The sequence below is a fragment of the Ammospiza caudacuta genome, chromosome 3 (assembly GCF_027887145.1).
Source record: "Ammospiza caudacuta isolate bAmmCau1 chromosome 3, bAmmCau1.pri, whole genome shotgun sequence".
NCBI classification, from domain to species: domain Eukaryota; kingdom Metazoa; phylum Chordata; class Aves; order Passeriformes; family Passerellidae; genus Ammospiza; species Ammospiza caudacuta.
Genome location: NC_080595.1, coordinates 117,379,849 through 117,402,417, shown reverse-complemented (window position 1 = coordinate 117,402,417; position 22,569 = coordinate 117,379,849). Strand labels below are relative to the sequence as shown.

Below are 22,569 nucleotides of genomic sequence, written 5' to 3'. Positions count from 1 at the left end.
GGAATTTTGGGGGGATTTGGGGATTTTTTGGGAAACTGTTGGGAAACTTTTGGGAATTTTTTTTTCTGGGAAACTTTGGGAATTGTGGGGGTGAATTTCTGGGGAATTTTTTGGGGAATTATTTTGGGAATTTTGGGGGGATTTTTTTGGGCGAATTATTTTGGGGGCGATTTTTTGGGGGATTAATTTTGGGGATTTTTGGGGGGGATTTTTTTTGGAATTTATTTTGGGAATTTTTGGGGTTTTTTTCTGGGGAATTTTGGGGGGAATTTTTTGGGATTTATTTTGGGAATTTTGCGGGGAATTTTTTGGGACTTATTTTGGGAATTTTGGGGGGATTTCTTTGGGATTTATTTTGGGAATTTTGCGGGGATTTTTTTGGGGGACTTATTTTGGGAATTTTGGGGGGAATTTTTTGGGACTTACTTTGGGAATTTTGGGGGCAATTTTGGGGGATTTATTTGGGGAATTTTGGGGGGGAATTTTTTGGAATTTATTTGGCAATTTTGGGGGGAATTTTTTAGGATTTCTTTGGGAATTTTGGGGGGATTTTTTTAGGATTTATTTTGGGGGAATTTTTTGTGACCTTTTGGGAACGGTTTGGAAGTTTTCGGGGGAATTCCTGGGGAATTTTTTGGGGGAAGGTTATGGGATTTTTCGGGAGAATCCTCGGGCAATATTTTGGGAATCGTGCGTGTGACCTGGAAGCGCCAGGAGAGCCAGGACTCGGGGAAGCCGTGGCACAGGCAGAGCGCCGGGCCCCGGCCCAGCTCCACAAAGTGCAGCTGCACGCCCGGCTGGGAAACAGAGGGAGGGAAAAACGGGAGGAGAGAAAAAAAAACGGGAATTCCGCACAGGGCTAGGAAAAATGGGAACGGACACTGCAGTCCAATCCCAGCGCGCACAGGAATTCCAAGCCTGGAATCCCGGCCACGCCCTGACATTCCCAGAAGATCCCAGCCAGGATTCCCAGCTGATCCCGGTTTGGAATCCCAGCCATTCCCATTCCCGATCCCATCCCCGATCCCGTTCCCGATCCCGTTCCCGATCCCGTTCCCAATCCCATTCCCATTCCCATTCCCATTCCCATTCCCATTCCCGATCCCGTTCCCGATCCCGTTCCCAATCCCGTTCCCGATCCCATTCCCAGTAGATCCCATCCCGGTTCCCGCTCCCGATCCTGTTCCCGATCCCGTTCCCGATCTCATTCCCAGCAGGTCCCATTCCCGATCCCATTCCTGATCCCGTCCCGGTTCCCGCTCCCGCTCCCGCTCCCAATCCCGATCCCATCCCCGATCCTGTTCCAGATCCCGTTCCCGATCTCATTCCCAGCAGATCCCATTCCCGATCCCATTCCCGATCCCATTCCTGATCCCGATCCCATTCCCGTTCCCATTCCCGATCCCATTCCCGATCCCGTCCCGGTTCCCGTTCCCGATCCCGTCCCTGTTTCCGATCCCATTCCCGATCCCATTCCCGATCCCGTTCCCGATCCCGTTCCCGATCCCCTTCCCGATCCCATCCCCGTTGCCACCGTCCCGTACCCATTCCCAGCAGATCCCAGCCTGGAATGCCCCCATTCCCAGCAGATCCCTGGAGATCCCAGCCATTCCCAGCCAGCATTCCCAGCTGATCCCGGTTTGGGATCCCAGCCATTCCCAGCCAGCATTCCCAGCTGATCCCGGTTTGGGATCCCAGCCATTCCCAGCAGATCCCATTCCTGATCCCATTCCCAATCCCATCTCCGATCCCAGCCATTCCTGTTCCCGATCCCGTTCCCGATCCTGTTCCCGATCCCATCCCCGATCCCATTCCCGATCCCGTTCCTGATCCCATTCCCGTCCCGGTTCCCGCTCCCGATCCCGTTCCCGATCCCGTTCCTGATCCCATTCCCAATCCCATTCCCAATCCCATTCCCGTTCCCAATCCCAATCCCAATCCCATTCCTGATCCCATTCCCGATCCCGTTCCCAGCAGATCCCATTCCCGATCCCATTCCCAATCCCATTCCTGATCCCATTCCCGATCCCAGCCATTCCCGATCCCGATCCCGTTCCCGTTCCCAATCCCGTTCCCGATCCCGTTCCCGATCCCGATCCCATTCCCAGCAGATCCCATTCCCAATCCCGTTCCCGTTCCCATTCCCGTTCCCGATCCCAATCCCGTCCCTGTTCCCGATCCCGTCCCCGTTCCCGATCCCATTCCCGCTCCCATCCCCAATCCCGTCCCCGTTCCCGATCCCATTCCCGCTCCCATCCCCAATCCCGTTCTCGTTCCCGATCCCGTCCCCACTCCCATTCCCGATCCCATTCCCGTTCCAGATCCCGTCCCCATTTCCGATCTCATTCCCGATCCCGTTCCCGCTCCCATTCCCGATCCCGTCCCCGATCCCATTCCCGTTCCCGTTCCCAGCAGATCCCGATCCCATTCCCGTTGCGGTTCCCGCCCCGCACCCGTATCTGGACGTATCCGTGTCCCAGCTCCTCGGGAGAGATCGGCTCCGGCGGCGCCTCCACATCCGCTCCAAACAGCAACTGCCGGAAACGGTGGGGATTGGGATCGGGGATTTGGGATCGGGGGTTTGGGATTTGGGGATTTTGGGGTTTGGGATCAGGGATTTGGGATCGGGGGTTTGGGATTTGGGGATTTTGGGATCAGGGATTTGGGATTTGGGGAATTTGGGGTTTGGGATCGGGGATTTGGGATTTGGGGATTTGGGATCTGGGATTTGGGATCAGGGGTTTGGGGTCAGGGATTTGGGATCAAGTATTTGGGATCAGGGGTTTGAGACTTTTGGGGTTTGGGATTTGGGGTTTTGGGATCAGGGGTTTGGGATCGGGGATTTGGGATTTGGGGATTTTGGGATTTGGGGATTTGGGGATTTTGGGATCGGGGGTTTGGGATCAGGGATTTGGGATCGGGGATTTTGGGATCGGGGATTTGGGATTTGGGGATTTTGGGGTTTGGGATCAGGGATTTGGGATTTGGGATGAAGGGGTTTGGGACTTTGTGGATTTGGGATCAGGGGTTTGGGACTTGGGGGGTTTGGGATCAGGTTTTTGGGATTTGGGGATTTTGGGATCTGGGATTTGGGATCAGGGGTTTGGGGTCAGGGATTTGGGATCAAGTATTTGGGATCAGGGGTTTGAGACTTTTGGGGTTTGGGATTTGGGGTTTTGGGATCAGGGGTTTGGGATCGGGGATTTGGGATTTGGGGATTTTGGGATTTGGGGATTTGGGGATTTTGGGATCGGGGGTTTGGGATCAGGGATTTGGGATTTGGGGATTTTGGGGTTTGGGATCGGGGATTTGGGATTTGGGATTTGGGGCTCCTCCCCGCCCAGCAGCTGCAGGGGTTTGGGATCAGGGATTTGGGATTTGGGGATCAAGGGGTTTGGGATCAGAGGTTTGGGATCAGGGATTTGGGATTTGGGGATCAAGGGGTTTGGGACTTGGATCGGGGATTTGGGATCAAGGCTTTGGGATTTGGTGGTTTTTGGGGTTTGGGACTTTGGGGGTTCAGGATTAGGGGTTTGGGATCAGGGATTGGGGATTTGGGGATTTTGGGATTGGGAATTTGGGATCAGGGATCTGGGATTGGGGATTTGAGGATTTTGGGGTTTGGGACTTTGGGGGTTTGGGATCAGGGGTTTGGGATCAAGGATTTGGGATTTGGGATTTGGGGATTTTGGGGTTTGGGATTGGGGATTTTGGGATCAGGGATTGGGGATTTGGGGATTTGGGGGATTTGGGGATTTTGGGGTCTGGGATTTGGGGTTTGGGATGAGGGATTTGGAATCAGGGATTTGGGGGATTTGAGGATTTTGGGATCAGGGATTTGGGGTTTGGGATCAGGGATTGGGGACTTTGGGGATTTGGGGATTTGAGGATTTTGGGATCGGGGATTTGGGATCAGGGGTTTCGGATTTGGGGATCAAGGGGTTTGGGACTTTGGAGGTTTGGGATCAGGGGATTTGGGATCAGGGATTTTGGGATTGGGGATTTGGGATTTGGGGATTTTGGGGTCTGGGATTTGGGGTTTGGGATGAGGGATTTGGAATCAGGGATTTGGGGGATTTGGGGATTTTGGGATCAGGGATTTGGGGTTTGGGGTTTGGGGTTTGGGATCAGGGATTGGGGACTTTGGGGATTTGGGGATTTGAGGATTTTGGGATCGGGGGTTTGGGATCAGGGATTGAGAATTTGGGACTTTGGGCGTTTGGGATCGGGGATTTGGGATTGGGGATTGGGGATTGGGGATCTGGGATTTTGGGATATTTGGGGTTTGGGATGAGGGATTTGGAATCATGGATTTGGGGGTTTTGGGGATTTTGGGATTCGGGGATTTTGGGATCGAGGATTTGCGGTGAGGGATTTGGGATTTGCGGTTTGGGGTTTTGGGATCAGGGATTTGGGATTTGGGGTTTGAGGATTCGGGGTTTGGGGATTTGGGGATCAGGGATTTTTGGGTCTGGGATTTTTGGGTCTGGGATTTGGAGTTTGGGATTTGGGGTTTGGGATTTTTTGGGCTTCAAGACTTGCAATTATCTGGGATTGGGGATTTGGGATATTTTGGGATTCGGCATCTAGGATCAGGAATTTGGGGTTTGGGATCTTTTGGGATGCGAGATTTGCGATTTTCTGGGATTCGGGATTCGGGATTTTTTGGGATTTTTTGGGATTTTTTGGAATTTGGGATTTTTTGGGGTTTTTTGGGATTCGAGATTTGCGATTTTCTGGGATTCGGGGTTTGGGATTTTTTGGGATGCAATATTTGCAATTTTCTGGGATTGGGGATTTGGGATTATTTGGGATTTTTTGGGGATTTTTTTGGAATTTGGGATTTTTTTTTGGACTTTTTGGAATTCGGGATTTTTTGGGATTTTTTGAGATGTGAGATTTGCGATTTTCTGGGATTCGGGATTTGGGATTATTTTGGGAACTGGGATTTTTGAGATCTGAGGCTCCGCCCATGGAACCCCATGGAACGTCCCACCAGATCCCACCGGATCCCACCGGATCCCACCGGATCCCACCGGATCCCACGGGATCCCGGCATTCCGCGTTTTCCCGCGCACCTGGACCCCGGTGATCTCCTGCAGGTCCCTCAGGGCGGCCTCGGTGTCCCGCGCCAGCACGGCCGCCATGCCCAGCGCCCGCGCCGCCGCCACGCTCTCCGCCTGCTCCTCCACCACAATCACCTGGGACACGGGAAAAATCCGGAATTTGGGGGTGGTGGTGGTGGTGGCATCTCCCAGGGCTTCAAATCCACAGAAAATCCCCAGATTTGGGGAAGGACAATTCCAAATTTTCTGGGTTTTTTTTGGGATGGTGGTGGCATCTCCCGGGGCTTCAAATCCCCGGGAACATCCAAGGATCTGGGGCATGGACAGTTCCAAATTTTCTGGGGTTTTTTGGGATGGTGGTGGCATCTCCCGGGGCTTCACATCCCCAGGAACATCCAAGGATTTGTGAGATTGGAAAATTCCAAATTTTCTGGTTTTTTTCTGGGATCGTGGTGGCATCTCCCGGGGCTTCACAACCCTCCAAAAAATCCCAAGATTTGGGGGAAGGACAATTCCAAATTTTCTGGGGTTTCTGGGATGGTGGTGGCATCTCCCGAGGCTTCAAATCCCTGGGAACATCCAAGGATCTGGGGCATGGACAGTTCCAAATTTTCTGGGGTTTTTTTTGGGATGGTGGTGGCATCTCCCGGGGCTTCCTGATGCCCGGGAACATCTAAAGATTCAACCATGGATTTGTGGGATTGGGAAATTCCAAATTTTCTGGATTTTTGGGGATGGTGGTGGCATCTCCCGCGGCTTCAAATCCTCAGAAAATCCCCAGATTTGGGGAAGGAAAATTCCAAATTTTCTGGTTTTTTCTGGGATGGTGGTGGCATCTCCCGGGGCTTCACATTCCCAGAACATTCCAAGATTTGGGGGATTGGACAATTCCAAATTTTCTGGATTTTTGGGATGGTGGTGGCATCTCCCGAGGCTTCCTGATGCCCGGGAACATCTAAAGATTCAACCATGGATTTGTGGGATTGGGAAATTCCAAATTTTCTGGATTTTTGGGATCGTGGTGGCATCTCCCGAGGCTTCCTGATGCCCGGGAACATCTAAAGATTCAACCATGGATTTGTGGGATTGGGAAATTCCAAATTTTCTGGGGTTTCTGGGATCGTGGTGGCATCTCCTGGAGCTTCCCAACCCTCCAAAAAATCCCAAGATTTGGGGGAAGGACAATTCCAAATTTTCTGGGGTTTCTGGGATGGTGGTGGCATCTCCCATGGTTTCAAATCCCTGGGAACATCCAAGGATCTGAGGGATGGACAATCCTCCATTCACTGGATTTTTTGGGATCGTGGTGGCATCTCCTGGAGCTTCAAATCCCTCAGAAAATCCCAAGATTTTGGGGGAAGGACAATCCCAAACTTTCTGGGGTTTTTTTTGGGGATTGTGGTGGCATCTGCCAGGGCTTCCCAACCCTCAGAAAAATCCCAAGATTTTGGGGGAAGGACAATCCCAAACTTTCTGGGGTTTTTTGGGGATGGTGGTGGCATCTCCTGGGGCTTCCCGATCCCCAGGAACATCCAAAGATTCAACCATGGATTTGTGGGATTGGGAAATTCCAAATTTTCTGGGTTTTTGGGATGGTGGTGGCATCTCCTGGAGCTTCACAACCCTCAGAAAAATCCCAAGATTTGGGGAAGGAAAATTCCAAATTTTCTGGTTTTTTCTGGGATGGTGGTGGCATCTCCCGGGGCTTCACATTCCCAGAACATTCCAAGAGTTGGGGGATTGGACAATTCCAAATTTTCTGGATTTTTGGGATGGTGGTGGCATCTCCCGGGGCTTCACATCCCCAGGAACATCCAAGGATTTGTGGGATTGGAAAATTCCAAATTTTCTGGTTTTTTTCTGGGATGGTGGTGGCATCTCCCAAGGCTTCACAACCCTCCAAAAAATCCCAAGATTTGGGGAAGGAAAATTCCAAATTTTCTGGGTTTTTTTTGGGATGGTGGTGGCATCTCCCGGGGCTTCAAATCCCCGGGAACATCCAAGGATCTGGGGCATGGACAGTTCCAAATTTTCTGGGGTTTTTTGGGATGGTGGTGGCATCTCCCGGGGCTTCACATCCCCAGGAACATCCAAGGATTTGTGAGATTGGAAAATTCCAAATTTTCTGGTTTTTTTCTGGGATGGTGGTGGCATCTCCCAAGGCTTCACAACCCTCCGAAAAATCCCAAGATTTGGGGGAAGGACAATTCCAAACTTTCTGATTTTTTTGGGGATCATGGTGGCATCTCCCGGAGCTTCCCTCCCGCCGGGTGTCACCTGGTGGGGCGGCGTGCCGAGCTCGCTGAGGGCGCGTCGGAAGGCGCCGGGGTGGGGTTTGGCGGCGCCGACGCGGCACGACTCCAGCACGGGGCGGAAGCGGCGCCGCAGCCGCTCCTGCAGCGCCGCCCACGCGCGGCGGCCCCCGGAGTCGTCGAGCCACGCGTTGGCCAGGACGCACGCGCGGAACCCTGAGCGGCGGCACGGCGCGGGCACGGGGACACGGGAAGCGGGAGCTGGCGCGGCCGCGGCACGGCCGCTCGCCGCGGTATGGAGGCAGCGCTCACAACGCTCCACGCCCAACGTGCCCAACGTGCCCAACGCTCCCAACGTTCCATGCCCAACGTGCCCAACGTGCCCAACGCTCCCAACGTTCCCAACGTGCCCAACGCTCCCAACGTTCCATGCCCAACGTGCCCAACGTGCCCAACGCTCCCAACGTTCCATGCCCAACGTGCCCAACGTGCCCAACGCTCCCAACGTTCCATGCCCAACGTTCCCAACGTTCCCAACGCTCCCAACGTTCCATGCCCAACGTTCCCAACGTTCCCAACGCTCCCAACGTTCCATGCCCAACGTTCCCAACGTTCCCAACGCTCCCAACGTTCCCAACATTCCCAACATTCCACGCCCAACGTTCCAAACCCACCATTCCCAACGTTCCCAAACCCAACGTTCCCAACGTTCCCAACACTCCCAACGTTCCCAACGTTCCCAACGCTCCCAACACAACGTTCCCAACATACCGTGCCCAACGTTCCACGCCCAACGTTCCCAACGCTCCCAACGTTCCATGCCCAACGTTCCACGCCCAACATTCCAAACGTTCCACGCCCAACGTTCCCAACGTTCCCAACGTTCCACGCCCAACGTTCCACGCCCACCATTCCCAACGTTCCCAAACCCAACGTTCCCAACGTTCCACGCCCAACGTTCCCAACGCAACGCTCCCAACATTCCACGCCCAACATTCCACGCCCAACGTTCCCAACATTCCATGCCCAACGTTCCCAACACAACGTTCCCAACATTCCATCCCCACCATCCCCAACATTCCCCACATTCCAAACCAAACGTCCCCGACATTCCCAAGGTTCCATCCCCACCAGCCCAACATTTCAAGCCCACCATCCCCAACATTGCCAACGTTCCATCCCCACCATCCCCACCATCCCCAACATCCCCAACCCACCATTCCAAACCCACCATCCCCACCAGTCTGGAGCCACCATCCCAACATTCCCAACTTTCCCTTTCCACCATCCCCACCATTGCCAATGTTCCATCCCCACCATCCCCACCACTCTGGAGCCACCATCCCAACATTCCCAAGGATCCATCCCCACCATCCCAACACTTCAAACCCACCATCCCCACCATTGCCAACGTTCCATCCCCATCATCCCCAACATTTTGAACACCCCCCGCATTCCAAACTTAACGTTCCAAACATTCCCAAGGTTCCATTTCCACCATCCCCAACATTCCCAACATTCCCCACATTCCAAACCCACCATTCCCACCACTCTGGACCCACCATCCCCACCATTCCCAACGTTCCATCCCCACCATCCCAAACATTCCCCACATTCCAAACTAAACATCCCCGACATTCCCAAGGCTCCATCCCCACCACCCCAACATTCCAAGCCCACCATCCCCAACATTGCCAACGTTCCATCCCCACCATCCCCAACATTCCCAACATCCCCAACCCACCATTCCAAACCCACCATCCCCACCACTCTGGAGCCACCATCCCAACAGTCCCAAGGCTCCATCCCCACCATCCCCACCATTGCCAACGTTCCATCCCCACCATCCCCACCACTCTGGAGCCACCATCCCAACAGTCCCAACGTTCCATCCCCACCATTTTGAACACTCCCCACATTCCAAACTAAACGTCCCCGCCATTCCCAAGGCTCCATCCCCACCATCCCCAACACTTCAAAGCCACCATCCCCAACATTCCCAACGTTCCATCCCCACCATCCCCACCATCCCAACATTCCCCACATTCCAAACTAAACATTCCCGCCATTCCCAAGGTTCCATCCCCACCATTCCCACCACTCTGGACCCACCATCCCAAAATTCCCAACATTCCATCCCCACCATCCCCACCATCCCCAACACTCCCCACATTCCAAACTAAACGTCCCCGCCATTCCCAAGGCTCCATCCCCACCATCCCAACATTTCAAACCCACCATCCCCACCATTGCCAACGTTCCATCCCCACCATCCCCACCATTGCCAACGTTCCATCCCCACCATTCCAAACCCACCATCCCCACCACTCTGGACCCACCATCCCAACAGTCCCAACGTTCCATCCCCACCATCCCCACCATTCCCACAATTCCCCACATTCCAAACTAAATGTCCCCAACATTCCCAAGGTTCCAGACCCACCATCCCCAACATTCTGAACATTCCCAACGTTCCATCCCCACCATTCCCACCGCTCTGGACCCACCATCCCCAACATTGCCAACGTTCCATCCCCACCATCCCAACATTTCAAACCCACCATCCCCACCATTCCCAACGTTCCATCCCCACCATCCCCACCACTCTGGACCCACCATCCCAACAGTCCCAAGGTTCCATTTCCATCATCCCCACCATTCCCAACATTCCCCACATTCCAAACGCAGCATCCCCACCACTCTGGACCCACCATCCCAATATTCCCAAATTTCCATTTCCATCATCCCCACCATTCCCAACGTTCCATCCCCACCATCCCCACCGCTCTGGACCCACCATCCCACATTCCCGATGTTCCATCCCCACCATCGCCACCATTTTGAACATTCCCCGCATTCCCAACCAAACGTCCCCACCATTCCCAAGGTTCCAGACCCACCATCCCCAACATTCCCAACATTCCCACCCTTCCAAACTAAACATTCCCACCAGTCTGGACCCACCATCCCAACATTCCCAAGGTTCCATTTCCATCATCCCCAACATTGCCAACGTTCCATTCCCACCAGTCTGGACCCACCATCCCAACATTTCCAACTTTCCATTTCCACCATTCCCACCATTCCCAAGGTTCCATCCCCACCACCGCCACCATTTTGAACATTCCCCGCATTCCCAACCAAACGTCCCCACCATTCCCAAGGTTCCAGACCCACCATCCCCACCATCCCAACATTCCCCACGTTCCAAACTAAACATCCCCACCATTGCCAACGTTCCATCCCCACCATCCCCAACGTTCCCAACGTTCCATCCCCAGCATCCCCACCACTCTGGAGCCACCATCCCAACAGTCCCAACGTTCCATCCCCACCATCCCCACCATTTTGAAGACTCACCACATTCCAAAGTAAACGTCCCCACCACTCTGGACCCACCACCCCCAACATTGCCCACATTCCAAACTAAACGTCCCCACCATTGCCAATGTTCCATCCCCACCATCCCCACGACTCTGGACCCACCATCCCAACATTCCCAACTTTCCATTTCCACCATCCCCACCATTCCCAAGGTTCCATCCCCACCATCTCAACATTTCAAACCCACCATCCCCAACATTCCCAACGTTCCATCCCCACCACTCTGGAGCCACCATCCCAACATTGCCAACGTTCCATCTCCACCATCCCCACCATTCCCAACACTCCCCACATTCCAAACTAAACATCCCCAACATTCCCAAGGCTCCATCCCCACCATCCCAGCATTTCAAACCCACCATCCCCACCATTCTGGACCCACCATCCCACCATTCCCAACATTCCATCCCCACCATTGCCAATGTTCCATCCCCACCACTCTGGAGCCACCATCCCAGCATTCCCAGCTTTCCATTTCCACCATCCCCACCATTGCCAATGTTCCATCCCCACCATCCCCACCACTCTGGAGCCACCATCCCAACATTCCCAAGGTTCCATTTCCACCATCCCCACCATTGCCAATGTTCCATCCCCACCATCCCCACCACTCTGGAGCCACCATCCCAACATTCCCAAGGTTCCATTTCCGTCATCCCCACCATTCCCAACATTGCCACCAGTCTGGACCCACCATTCCCAACATTCCCCACATTCCAAACTAAACGTCCCCGCCATTCCCAAGGCTCCATCCCCAGCATCCCAACATTCCCAACATTCCCAACGTTCCATCCCCACCATCCCCACCACTCTGGACTGTCGTGGGTTGACAGCCTTTATCCCAGTATCGTGTGTTGTGTCTGGCAGCTCTGCCTTTTCTCTCTTCCCCCCCCCCCCCCCCCGGCCGTCTTGCTGCGGCGGGGCGGGGAAGAGAGGGGGGAGTGTTTGACCAGGCCTTTTTGCTTTTGGCTTTTGCTGCTTGGCTTGGCTAGCCGCTTTGCTTGCTTGCTTTCTGCTTTTTTGTGCTGTTTTTTTTTTTCCTTTTCTCTTGCTCCCTCTTTCTTACCCTCCCCTGAAGATACTGGACCGGCTCCGGACGTGACCTGAAGACGTCCAGGACATCCGAAGCTTGCAGAGAAGCGCCGCGCCCTCTCAACACACAGTCTGTTTTTTCTGTTTTCTTTTCTTTTCTTGTGTTGGGGAGTGTTCTTTTGTTACTTGTAAATAAATAGGTTTTGTTTTCCACTTTGCTCCTCCGAGAAATTCCTTCCCGAACCCGGTGTTGGGGGAGGGGTGGTTGGAGGTTTGTTTTGTTTTTGGGGGGCTCCCTTTTGGAGATTTCCCCTAATTTGTCCTAAACCAGGACAATATACTTTTTGGTGCGTTGGCCGGGAAAAAGGAGGCCAAAAAACAGTGGAAAAAAAACCTATAACAATAATATTTTGGTTTTGGCTATTTTGTGGGCATATCGGTGATTCATAATGTCATTTGGAGTGGAAGCTTGCCGGTCGTTCTGGTCCCTAGGGGTTTTTGAAGTTTTAATACTTTTGTGGTCCCTGGGGTTATTTCCTTACCCAAAAATAGCTCTGATGTTGGCCCTAATAAGTAGCTTTTGTAAGCGGGGGGCACTAACCAGAATAGTCATTGTGCTGGTCTTATGTGTGATGATGTGTCGGATAAAAATGCTGGACTTTATTTCAGGAATGTATGGACTGTTATTATGGTTGTTTACTCAGTTTGTTTGGGGAGAAGAAGGGGAAGGGGCTTTTCAGCCTTTGTCTTCCTTCTTGTCCTCCAAATTGTTGACATCTCTATTAGAAAATACTGAATTTCCCCTGAGTTTGAAAGAAACCATCTTTCTGGCATTTAATTTATTAAGCCTTTTCTATACTGTCTGGAGTGTGTATAAAATGAAGACTGAGATTTCTAGAGGGGTTAGAGACACTCCTGACTTAGGAGTAAAACAAAGCAGGAAAAATCTTGACTGGAGTGGGAAATGGGAGGACATGGGCCAGACTTTAAAGGAATTTTCTGATCCTATGGACTGGGACTTTCCATCTGATCAAATTCAGAATCCAGTCGAGGTGGCAAAGTATTTGAGGGAGAAGTGCCATGGTAACACTAAGGAAGAAAGGATTACTGCAGTGAGCTGGGCCTTGGCATTTGTTTACCGTACTCTGCTAGATACTGTGGAGCAGCAGATAGCAGAAAGGGAACAGGGTGATAAGTTAGTTACTATCCCAGTGACCCAGGCTGCAGCTAACATCCCAGGCTCCAGGCTAGCAGCTGCATCAGACAGTAGGCCCCAAACAATGGCTGTTGCAGCTAATACAAGAGGTGGAAAGTGTAAAGGCAAGACCGATCGAAAGGTGGAGGATGATGAGGATGATGATGCAGGAGAAGGACCCTCACCAAAATCAGAGGCCACATCAAGGGGCACAGAATCTGGAGCTAATATTGACTCCTTTTCTCTGAAGGACCTCAGAGGCCTAAGAAAGGATTACAGACGACAACCTGACGAATCTATAATTAGTTGGTTAGTCCGCCTTGGGGATGCTGCAGGGGAGGTTACGATTTTGGATGGTACTGAAGCGAGGCATTTGGGATCCCTGTCACATGATCCTGTCATCGATCAAGGTATGATGAGGGGGGCTAACCCTCACAGCCTCTGGGAACGGGTCCTAAGAAGCGTAGCAGAACGATACCTGTGTACGGATGATCTCTATATGCAGCAGACACGGTGGAAGACCATAGAACAGGGGATCCAACGCCTGAGAGAGATGGCGGTGGCAGAGCTCATTTTCTCAGATGACACAACAACTAGAAATCCGGACCTGGTACCATGCACACCTGTAATGTGGAGGAAACTCGTGCGACTTGGGCCACCTGAATACGCTTCTGCCCTAGCAATAATGAAGCGGGATGATACATATGAGACTGTGCTCGATATGGCAAAGAAGCTTCGAGCGTATGCAGATGCTGTGCATGGCCCAACTCATGCCAGAATTGCAGCAGTGGAAACCCGACTGCAGAAACTAGAGGATAAAATTGAGGAGAATCATAAGAAACTCCGGGAAGAGATTAAGGAGGACCTTATTCAAATCTCAGCTGTACAAATTAGAGGTCCTGGTGTCCAACGCTGGCGCTCCTTTGATGGGGAGAGAAGGTACACCCCACGGACTGAGTTATGGGCTTTTCTGCGTGAGTCTGGAGAAGACATGAGGAGATGGGATGGAAAACCCACCGCTGCTTTGGCACAACGGGTGCGTGATTTGAAGAAAAGAGAAAGTATCACCAAAAGGATAGCAGCTCCGGTCACTCGTCGCCGAGATGTTAAGTATGCTGATGACGATGACATGTCCGATCCCCTTGAAGGAACTTCTAAGGCATATGCCCAAGGAAAGAAGGACAATCTGGCTTAGAGGGGCCCTGCCTCTAGCCAGGAAGAGGCACGGGAGAACCGGGTTTTTTGGAAGGTGTGGATCAGATGGCCTGGCACATCAGAGCCACAAGACTATGAAGCGTTGGTTGACACTGGATCACAGTGTACCTTAATGCCATCGGAACACGTGGGGACAGAACCTGTTTCCATTGCTGGAGTGACGGGAGGATCACAACAGTTGACTTTGTTGGAAGCTGAGGTGAGCTTGACTGGGAAGGAATGGCAGGAACACCCGATTGTGACTGGTCCAGAGGCTCCGTGTATTTTGGGCATAGACTTCCTCCGGAATGGCTATTACAAAGATCCTAAGGGATTCAGGTGGGCTTTTGGAATAGCTGCAGTGGAGATAGAGGGTATTAAACAATTGAACACCTTGTCTGGACTATCAGAGAACCCATCTGCAGTAGGACTCTTGAAGGTAGAGGAGCAGCGAGTGCCAATTGCCACCTCAACAGTGCACCGCAGGCAGTACCGGACGAATCGAGATGCCGTGATCCCCATCCACAAAATGATCCGAGAGCTGGAGAGCCAAGGGGTGGTCAGTAAAACCCACTCACCCTTTAACAGCCCTATCTGGCCTGTGCGAAAATCTGACGGAGAATGGAGACTGACTGTGGACTATCGTGCCTTGAATGAAGTGACTCCACCACTGAGTGCGGCTGTACCGGACATACTGGAACTGCAGTACGAGCTGGAGTCTAAGGCAGCAAAGTGGTATGCGACCATCGATATTGCTAACGCGTTTTTCTCCATCCCTCTGGCAGCAGAATGCAGGCCTCAGTTTGCTTTTACATGGAGGGGAGTGCAGTATACCTGGAACCGACTGCCCCAAGGGTGGAAACACAGTCCTACCATCTGTCATGGACTGATCCAGGCTGCACTAGAAGAGGGTGAGGCTCCAGAACATCTGCAATATATTGATGATATCATCGTTTGGGGGAGCACGGCAATAGAAGTGTTCGAGAAAGGAGAGAAGATAATTCATATTCTCTTGGAAGCTGGATTTGCCATTAAGAAGAGCAAAGTCAAGGGACCTGCCCGAGAAATTCAGTTCTTGGGGGTGAAGTGGCAAGATGGACGGCGTCAGATTCCTGTGGATGTTATTAATAAAATCACTGCCATGTCCCCACCAACTGATAAAAAGGAAACACAAGCTTTCTTAGGCGCTATAGGTTTCTGGAGGATGCACATCCCTGAGTATAGTCAGATTGTGAGACCCCTTTATCTGGTTACCCGCAAGAAGAACGACTTCCATTGGGGCCCTGAGCAGCAGCAAGCTTTTGTCCAAATCAAGCAGGAGATCGCTCATGCTGTAGCCCTTGGTCCAGTCAGGACGGGACCAGATGTGAAGAACGTGCTCTACTCTGCAGCCGGGAGCCATGGTCTGTCCTGGAGCCTTTGGCAGAAGGTACCTGGCGAGACCCGAGGCCGACCATTGGGATTTTGGAGTCGGAGCTACAGGGGGTCTGAAGATAACTATACTCCAACAGAAAAGGAAATCTTGGCCGCCTATGAAGGAGTCCAAGCCGCCTCAGAGGTGATTGGTACAGAGGCACAACTCTTTTTGGCACCCCGACTACCGGTGTTGGGATGGATGTTCAGAGGAAAGGTTCCCTCTACCCACCATGCTACCAGTGCTACTTGGAGTAAGTGGATTGCCCTCATTACGCAGCGCGCTCGAATTGGAAAGTTAAATCGCCCTGGGATCCTGGAGATAATTACAAATTGGCCTGAAGGTGAAAGCTTTAGTGTCGCAGATGAGGAACAAGAGCCAGTGACCCGGGTTGAGGAAGCTCCGCCATACAATCAGTTACCAGTAGAAGAAACACGCTATGCTCTATTCACCGATGGTTCTTGTCGTGTCATAGGGATGAAACGGAGGTGGAAAGCAGCTGTGTGGAGTCCCACTCGACGGGTTGCAGAGGCTACTGAAGGAGAGGGTGAATCCAGTCAATTTGCTGAAATCAAAGCTATTCAACTGGCCCTAGGTATTGCAGAGAGAGAGAGGTGGCCAAGGCTCTATTTGTATACCGATTCCTGGATGGCAGCCAATGCTCTATGGGGATGGCTGAAGAGATGGAAAGAGGCAAACTGGCAGCGAAGAGGAAAACCAATTTGGGCTGCGGAAGAGTGGAAAGATATCGCTACTCGGGTAGAGAAGTTACCTGTGAAGATTCGCCATGTAGATGCCCATGTCCCCAGAAGCAGAGCTAATGAAGAGCAGCAAAACAACCAGCAAGTACATCAGGCTGCAAAGATAGGGGAGTTGAAGATAGATCTCGACTGGGAGCATAAGGGAGAGTTATTCTTAGCACGATGGGCCCATGATGCCTCAGGCCACCAGGGTAGAGATGCCACCTATAAGTGGGCACGAGACCGAGGGGTGGATCTAACCATGGACAGTATCTCTCAGGTTATTCGTGACTGTGAGACGTGCGCTGCCATCAAGCAGGCCAAGCGGGTGAAGCCCCTCTGGTATGGGGGGCGGTGGTCTAAGTACAAATACGGGGAGGCCTGGCAGATTGATTACATCACACTGCCTCAAACCCGCCAGGGCAAGCGCTATGTACTAACCATGGTAGAAGCCACCACGGGATGGTTGGAAACCTACCCTGTGTCTCATGCCACAGCCCGTAACACTATCTTGGGCCTTGAAAAGCAGGTCCTTTGGAGGCACGGTACTCCCGAGAGAATTGAGTCGGATAATGGAACTCATTTTAAAAACAACCTTATTAATACTTGGGCTAGGGAACATGGCATCGAGTGGATATACCATATCCCCTATCATGCACCAGCTGCAGGGAAAGTGGAAAGGTATAATGGATTGTTAAAAACCACCTTAAAAGCATTGGGTGGGGGGTCTTTTAAAAACTGGGAGCAGCATTTGGCAAAGGCTACCTGGTTAGTTAACACTCGAGGTTCCACCAACCGAGCGGGTCCTGCTCAGTCTGAGCTCCTTAATATAGTAGATGGGGATAAAGCCCCAGTGGCCCATGTCAGAGGTTTGTTGGGAAAGACAGTATGGATCAACCCTGCCTCGAGTACAGACAAACCCATCCGTGGGATTGTCTTTGCTCAAGGACCAGGTTATACATGGTGGATAATGCAGAAAGATGGAACAACACGGTGTGTACCTCAGGGAGACCTGATTGTGGGATGAGATTCATATATGAATGTCATTGTTTGTTGAATGTGAGACAGAAGGAAACTGTAAGTGTCAAAGGTCTGAGCAAGTAAGATGAGAGGAATGCGTAAGTGTCAAAGGTGTGAGTAAGTGAAATGAAAGTTTTTATTGTATATTCACGATATGGGATAAGGGGTGGAGTGTCGTGGGTTGACAGCCTTTATCCCAGTATCGTGTGTTGTGTCTGGCAGCTCTGCCTTTTCTCTCTTCCCCCCCCCCCCGGCCGTCTTGCTGCGGCGGGGCGGGGAAGAGAGGGGGGAGTGTTTGACCAGGCCTTTTTGCTTTTGGCTTTTGCTGCTTGGCTTGGCTAGCCGCTTTGCTTGCTTGCTTTCTGCTTTTTTGTGCTGTTTTTTTTTTTCCTTTTCTCTTGCTCCCTCTTTCTTACCCTCCCCTGAAGATACTGGACCGGCTCCGGACGTGACCTGAAGACGTCCAGGACATCCGAAGCTTGCAGAGAAGCGCCGCGCCCTCTCAACACACAGTCTGTTTTTTCTGTTTTCTTTTCTTTTCTTGTGTTGGGGAGTGTTCTTTTGTTACTTGTAAATAAATAGGTTTTGTTTTCCACTTTGCTCCTCCGAGAAATTCCTTCCCGAACCCGGTGTTGGGGGAGGGGTGGTTGGAGGTTTGTTTTGTTTTTGGGGGGCTCCCTTTTGGAGATTTCCCCTAATTTGTCCTAAACCAGGACATGGACCCACCATCCCAACATTCCCAGCTTTCCATTTCCACCATCCCCACCATTGCCAATGTTCCATCCCCACCATCCCAACACTTCAAACCCACCATCCCCAACATTCCCAACGTTCCATCCCCACCATCCCCACCATTTTGAACATTCCCCACATTCCATCCCCACCATCCATCCCAACATTCCCAAGGCTCCCTCCCCACCATCCCCTCCGCCCCCGGAGCGGGTTCCCGGCGTTGCCGGCGTTGCCGGCGCGTCCTCACCGCGCTGCCGGAGCTCGGCGGCCGCTCTCAGCACGGCGGGGTCGAGGCGGCCGCGCTCGCGCAGCTCCCGGAACGGCCGCGACGCCGAGAAACCCTCGGGAACGGCCGCGCCCGCGGAGCGCAGCCGGGAACGGCACTCGGCCTCCAGCTCCGCCACCAGCTGCGGGGAAATGGAAAATGAGGGGAAAAACCCCAAATCTGGGAAATTCTGGGGAAAAAACCCCAAATCTGGGAAATCCTGGGGGAAAAATACCCGAAATCTGGGAAATTTTGGGGGAAAAAAACCGAAAATCTGGGAAATTCTGCATTGGGAGTGGAGCCGGGAACGGCACTCGGCGTCCAGCTCCGCCAGCAGCTGCGGGAAAGCACAGGGGAAAATGAGGGGAAAAACCCCAAATCTGGGAAATTCTGGGAAAAAAACCCCAAATCTGGGAAATCCTGGGGGAAAAATACCCGAAATCTGGGAAATTTTGGGGGAAAAAACCCGAAAATCTGGGAAATTCTGAGGAAAAAACCCAAAATCTGGGAAATTCTCGGGTGGAAAAAAAACCCCAAATCTGGGAAATTCTGGGGAAAAAAACCCCAAATCTGGGAAATTCTGGGAAAAAACCCCAAAATCTGGGAAATTCTGGGGAAAAAAACCCCAAATCTGGGAAATTTTGGGGGAAAAATACCCGAAATCTGGGAAATTCTGGGAAAAATACCCGAAATCTGGGAAATTCTGGGAAAAATACCCGAAATCTGGGAAATTCTGCATTGGGAGCGCAGCCGGGAACGGCACTCGGCCTCCAGCTCCGCCACCAGCTGCGGGGAAATGGAAAATGAGGGAAAAAAACCCAAATCTGGGAAATTCTGGGAAAAAAACCCCAAATCTGGGAAATCCTGGGGGAAAAATACCCGAAATCTGGGAAATTTTGGGGGAAAAAAACCGAAAATCTGGGAAATTCTGCATTGGGAGTGGAGCCGGGAACGGCACTCGGCGTCCAGCTCCGCCAGCAGCTGCGGGAAAGCACAGGGGAAAATGAGGGGAAAAACCCCAAATCTGGGAAATTCTGGGAAAAAAACCCCAAATCTGGGAAATTTTGGGAAAAAAAAAAACCCAAATCTGGGAAATTCTGGGAAAAAAAACCCCAAAATCGGGGAAATTCTGCATTGGGAGTGCAGCCGGGAACGGCACTCGGCGTCCAGCTCCGCCACCAGCTGCGGGAAAGAACGGGGAAAATGAGGGGAAAAACCCCAAATCTGGGAAATTCTGGGAAAAAAACCCCAAATCTGGGAAATTTTGGGGGAAAAATACCCGAAATCTGGGAAATTTTGGGGGAAAAAACCCGAAAATCTGGGAAATTCTGCATTGGGAGTGCAGCCGGGAACGGCACTCGGCCTCCAGCTCCGCCACCAGCTGCGGGGAAATGGAAAATGAGGGAAAAAAACCCAAATCTGGGAAATTCTGGGAAAAAACCCCAAATCTGGGAAATTTTGGGGGAAAAATACCCGAAATCTGGGAAATTCTGAGGAAAAAACCCAAAAATCTGGGAAATTCTCGGGTGGAAAAAAAACCCCAAATCTGGGAAATTCTGGGGAAAAAAACCCAAAATCTGGGAAATTCTGGGAAAAAACCCAAAAATCTGGGAAATTCTCGGGTGGAAAAAAAACCCCAAATCTGGGAAATTCTGGGGAAAAAACCCCAAAATCTGGGAAATTTTGGGGAAAAAACCCCAAAATCTGGGAAATTCTGCATTGGGAGCGGAGCCGGGAACAGCACTCAGCGTCCAGCTCCGCCAGCAGCTGCGGGAAAGAACGGGGAAATGAGGGGAAAAACCCCAAATCTGGGAAATTCTGGAAAAAAACCCCGAAATCTGGGAAATTCTGGGAAAAAACCCCGAAATCTGGGAATAAAACCCCAAAAATGGGAAATTCTGCATTGGGAGCGCAGCCGGGAACGGCACTCGGCCTCCAGCTCCGCCACCAGCTGCGGGGAAATGGAAAATGAGGGGAAAAACCCCAAATCTGGGAAATTCTGGGAAAAAAACCCCAAATCTGGGAAATTTTGGGGGAAAAATACCCGAAATCTGGGAAATTCTGAGGAAAAAACCCGAAAATCTGGGAAATTCTGAGGAAAAAACCCAAAAATCTGGGAAATTCTCGGGTGGAAAAAAAACCCCAAATCTGGGAAATTCTGGGGAAAAAAACCCAAAATCTGGGAAATTCTGGGGAAAAAACCCCAAAATCTGGGAAATTCTGGGAAAAAAACCCCAAATCTGGGAAATTTTGGGGGAAAAATACCGGAAATCTGGGAAATTTTGGGGGAAAAAAACCGAAAATCTGGGAAATTCTGCATTGGGAGTGGAGCCGGGAACGGCACTCGGCGTCCAGCTCTGCCAGCAGCTGCGGGGAAATGGAAAATGAGGGGAAAAACCCCAAATCTGGGAAATTCTGGGAAAAAAACCCCAAATCTGGGAAATTTTGGGGGAAAAATACCCGAAATCTGGGAAATTTTGGGGGAAAAAACCCGAAAATCTGGGAAATTCTGCATTGGGAGTGGAGCCGGGAACGGCACTCGGCGTCCAGCTCCGCCAGCAGCTGCGGGAAAGCACAGGGGAAAATGAGGGGAAAAACCCCAAATCTGGGAAATTCTGGGAAAAAAACCCCAAATCTGGGAAATCCTGGGGAAAAACCCCGAAATCTGGGAATAAAACCCCAAAAATGGGAAATTCTGCATTGGGAGCGCAGCCGGGAACGGCACTCGGCGTCCAGCTCCGCCAGCAGCTGCGGGGAAATGGAAAATGAGGGGAAAAACCCCAAATCTGGGAAATTCTGGGAAAAAAACCCCAAATCTGGGAAATTTTGGGGGAAAAATACCCGAAATCTGGGAAATTTTGGGGGAAAAAACCCGAAAATCTGGGAAATTCTGAGGAAAAAACCCAAAAATCTGGGAAATTCTCGGGTGGAAAAAAAAAACCCAAATCTGGGAAATTCTGGGGAAAAAAACCCCAAAATCTGGGAAATTTTGGGAAAAAAAAAAACCCAAATCTGGGAAATTCTGGGAAAAATACCCCCAAAATCTGGGAAATTCTGGGGAAAAAAACCCCAAATCTGGGAAATTCTGGGGAAAAAACCCCAAAATCTGGGAAATTTTTGGGGAAAAATACCCGAAATCTGGGAAATTCTGGGAAAAAACCCCAAAATCTGGGAAATTCTGGGGAAAAATACCCCCAAAATCTGGGAAATTCTCGGGTGGAAAAAAACCCCAAAATCTGGGAAATTCTGGGGAAAAAACCCCAAAATCTGGGAAATTCTGGGAGAAAAACCTCAAAATCTGGGAAAGTCTGGGAAAAAAGCCCCAAAATCTGGGAAATTCTGGAAAAAAACCCGAAATCTGGGAAATTTTGGGAAAAAAACCCCAAAATCTGGGAAATTCTGGGGAAAAAAACCGAAAATCTGGGAAATTCTCCCTTGGAAAAGCCCCCAAAGCCGGGAGAGGTCGTGGTTGGAAAAGCCGCGGAATTCCAGAGAAATTCCCGGCCGGGAGAGCCCCAAACCCCGGGGTGGATCCCAAACCCCGGAATGGATCCCGAACCCTGGGGTGGATCCCAAATCCCCCGGGAATTTTGGGGTCAATCCCGAAATCCCGGAATGGATCCCGAACCCTGGGGTGGATCCCAAATCCTGGGGTGGATCCCAAACCCTGGGCCGGATCAGGAATCCCCAGGGAATTTTGGGGCCAATCCGGAAATCCCGGAATGGATCCCGAACCCCGGGGTGGATCCCAAATCCCCCAAGGTGGATCCCAAACCCCGGGGTGGATCCTGAACCCGGGGGTGGATCCCAAATCCTCGAGGTCAATCCCGAATCCCAGAGTGGATCCGGATCCCAGGGTGGATCCCAAACCCCGGGGTGGATCCCAAATCCCAAACCCTGGGGTGGAATCCAGACCCCGGGGTGGATCCCAAATCCTCGGGGTCAACGCCAAATCCTGGGGTGGATCCCAAACCCTGGGGTGGATCCCAAATCCTCGAGGTCAATCCCAAACCCTGGGCCGGATCTGGAATCCCCCGGGAATTTTGGGGTCAATCCCGAAATCCCGGAATGGATCCCGAACCCTGGGGTGGATCCCGAACCCCGGGGTGGCTCCCAAATCCTGGGGTGGATCCTAAACCCTGGGCCGGATCTGGAATCCCCCGGGAATCTGAAATCCCCCGGGAATTTTGGGGCCAATCCCGAAATCCCGGAATGGATCCCGAACCCGGGGGTGGATCCCAAATCCCCCAAGGTGGATCCCAAACCCCGGGGTGG

General features: G+C 51.8%; 1 protein-coding gene across 1 annotated transcript in view; it reads right to left on the bottom strand.

Moving 5' to 3' along the window:
* EPHX2 (epoxide hydrolase 2) overlaps positions 1–22,569 on the bottom strand; it is a 60,499-nt gene that overhangs the window by 31,219 nt on the left and 6,711 nt on the right. The window contains exons 3-7 of the mRNA XM_058801217.1: positions 18,277–18,436; positions 7,344–7,534; positions 5,079–5,201; positions 2,454–2,534; positions 702–797 (exon numbers count right to left, since the gene is read on the bottom strand). Of these exons, the coding sequence (XP_058657200.1) occupies positions 702–797; positions 2,454–2,534; positions 5,079–5,201; positions 7,344–7,534; positions 18,277–18,436 (651 nt within the window). The remainder of the gene's footprint in view (positions 1–701; positions 798–2,453; positions 2,535–5,078; positions 5,202–7,343; positions 7,535–18,276; positions 18,437–22,569) is intronic.